At 66.7% G+C, this 2,240-nt stretch overlaps 1 protein-coding gene across 1 annotated transcript in view; it reads right to left on the reverse strand.

The window, feature by feature from the left end:
• MUC5B (mucin 5B, oligomeric mucus/gel-forming) overlaps window positions 1–2,240 on the reverse strand; it is a 37,853-nt gene that overhangs the window by 799 nt on the left and 34,814 nt on the right. The window contains exons 35-40 of the mRNA XM_034644858.1: window positions 2,189–2,235; window positions 1,244–1,497; window positions 828–1,014; window positions 506–731; window positions 247–425; window positions 111–180 (exon numbers count right to left, since the gene is read on the reverse strand). Coding sequence (XP_034500749.1) covers window positions 111–180; window positions 247–425; window positions 506–731; window positions 828–1,014; window positions 1,244–1,497; window positions 2,189–2,235 — 963 coding nt within the window. The remainder of the gene's footprint in view (window positions 1–110; window positions 181–246; window positions 426–505; window positions 732–827; window positions 1,015–1,243; window positions 1,498–2,188; window positions 2,236–2,240) is intronic.

Below are 2,240 nucleotides of genomic sequence, written 5' to 3' on the forward strand. Positions count from 1 at the left end.
GGTTGACCAGCTGCCAGGGCCCGGAGTCAGGGGTCAGAGGTTGGGGTGCAGGGAAGGAAGCCCCAGGGACCTGAGGCTGGGGGGTCCCAGACCCTTCAGGCAGGCTTTACCTGGAGTCGCAGGACGCGGCCTGTGCGGGGCCACATGGCTGGTACACCTTGTCGGGTGGGCAGGTGAAGTCTGGGGACACAGAGACGAGTTAGGTGGTCCGAGGAGGCCGGAGCCCCCGGGGCCACCCCGACTCACCGCACAGCCCGTTGGTGGCATTCCGCCAGTTGCTGCACACGCCCCTGGCACGGCAGAGCGCCGCGTAGGCCTCCAGGCTCCGGCAGGGCGCCTGGTGGGGGTTGGCTTGGCAGTCATCACTGACGCAGGAGCTGACGAACGGATCAGGTGGGATGAGGGCGTGGCACTCCGCGAAGACCCTGCGGGGAGGGGCGGTCAGAGGCCGGGGCAGCGGGCAGGCTGCTGCCCCGCAACCTCCAGGCCCACGGGAGGGACTCACGGGCTCCGCAGCAGCTCGCAGAGGGGCACCGGGGGGCACGGGGAGGAGGTGGGCGTGGCGGGTGCTGAGGTCGAGGTGCCAGCCGTCGGGGGCGGGCGGGTCGGCGCCCAGCAGTCCTCCCTGCCGCTCTCGGGGACCAGCCACCTGTGGGCCATGTCTTGACAGGTGGGGGCCATGGTGCCGTCTGGCTGGCGGCAGTCGTCGGTCTGGCTGTTGGTGCAGGTGCCTGGGGTGGCGGGGCAGCAGGGTCAAGCTCTCCCCCCTTCCCTCTGCCCACCTGTGCTGGGCAGCTGTGGCCCGGACGTCCCTGGCACCCACTCACCGCACTGGCCCTCAGTGTTGTGGCTGAAGTGGCTGTAGGACAGCTGGATGTGGAAGACGTCCCCGTTGAAGGTGATGTTCACACCAATGGCAGGAATGTCGATGTGCATCGTGGAGGTCCCCGTCACGGACACACTCACGCCGTTCTTGCTGAAGCCCGAGCTCACTTGCGTGTGGTCGAACAGGATCTGGGGATGTGTTGAGGGGATCCGTGGCAGGGTGCTGGGGCAGCAGGGCCTGCCTTCGGGGCTCGGCCTCCCCTACCCAAAGTGCAGATGCTCCCCTTGGGGTCCCAGTTGGCCACGTTCAGCTCCCTGAGGCTTCACGGCGTGCCCTTGACCCTGCCCAAGGCACCCTTGGGAGCTGACCTCCAGGCCTGCAGGCCTTCCCTGGTGGCCCCGGGACAGGGCCACTCACCAGGCTCCCCTGCCCGTGGGCACCGGCGCTGGTGGTGAGGATGACCTCCATGGAGTTGTAGTGGACGCTGAGGGCGCGGGGACAGCGGGCAGTGGCAGTGACGGCCCCGCAGAAGTGGTTGTTCATGTAAATACTAAGGTTCCCGTAACGTGGGTGGATCTCCTTCACGAGCACGTGGGTGCAGTTGTCCAGAAAGGAGTAGGACGTGCCGTCGAAGGTGGTGTAGTGCGAGTCCCCCCAGCCGCTGCAGGAGCCTGCGGAGCACGACGGTCCCCTCACCCAGCGCCACCCCGACACTGCCACCCCAGCCGCCCTGGGCCCCGGTTGCCTTTTTTATAAAAGGGGGTGGAGTGGGTTGCATGGTGTCCCCAAAGGCAAGTCCCCATGTCCACCCAGACCCTGAGACTGTGCCCTGATCTGGGAAAAGGGCTTCATGTCTGTAACTGAGTTAAGGACCTCGAGGTGACACCGTCCGGGACTACCAGGTGGCCCTAACTCAATGACGAATGTCCTTGCAGGAGGGGAGCGGTCATGGGAAGATGACGCTGTGGCTGGAGGCTCTCGGCCACCAGCCCCGGGACACCCGGAGCCCCCTAAGCTGAAGTGGCAGGAAGGGCCTCGCCGCGGCCTCCAAAGGGAGAGAGCCGGTCGTTGCTGGTGTTCTGACCCCTGTGTGTGGTGCGTGCTTCCTCCTGGACCTGACACCATGCCGTCCGAGGCCAGGCCAGTGGGCAGCTCTCAGAGGGACGCTCAGGAATTCCTGGGATAACAGCCCCCTGACCCAGGGCCCCCTTCCAGCCGCAGAGGCTGCGGTGACAGTGGGCTCAGCAAACCTGGGCCTTCCCCCTGCTGTGGCTGGCGTGTCACCCTCTCTGGCTGGCACTGTGGGCCTCGGCTCTGGCTCCCTGCGTGTCCCCCGCTGCCCCTCAGCCCACCCCGGCTTACACTCGCACTCAAAGTGGAAGTCACACGGCTCGCTCTCCTGCGACACTCTGAC

This window comes from Ailuropoda melanoleuca, chromosome 16, assembly GCF_002007445.2.
Source record: "Ailuropoda melanoleuca isolate Jingjing chromosome 16, ASM200744v2, whole genome shotgun sequence".
NCBI lineage: Eukaryota > Metazoa > Chordata > Mammalia > Carnivora > Ursidae > Ailuropoda > Ailuropoda melanoleuca.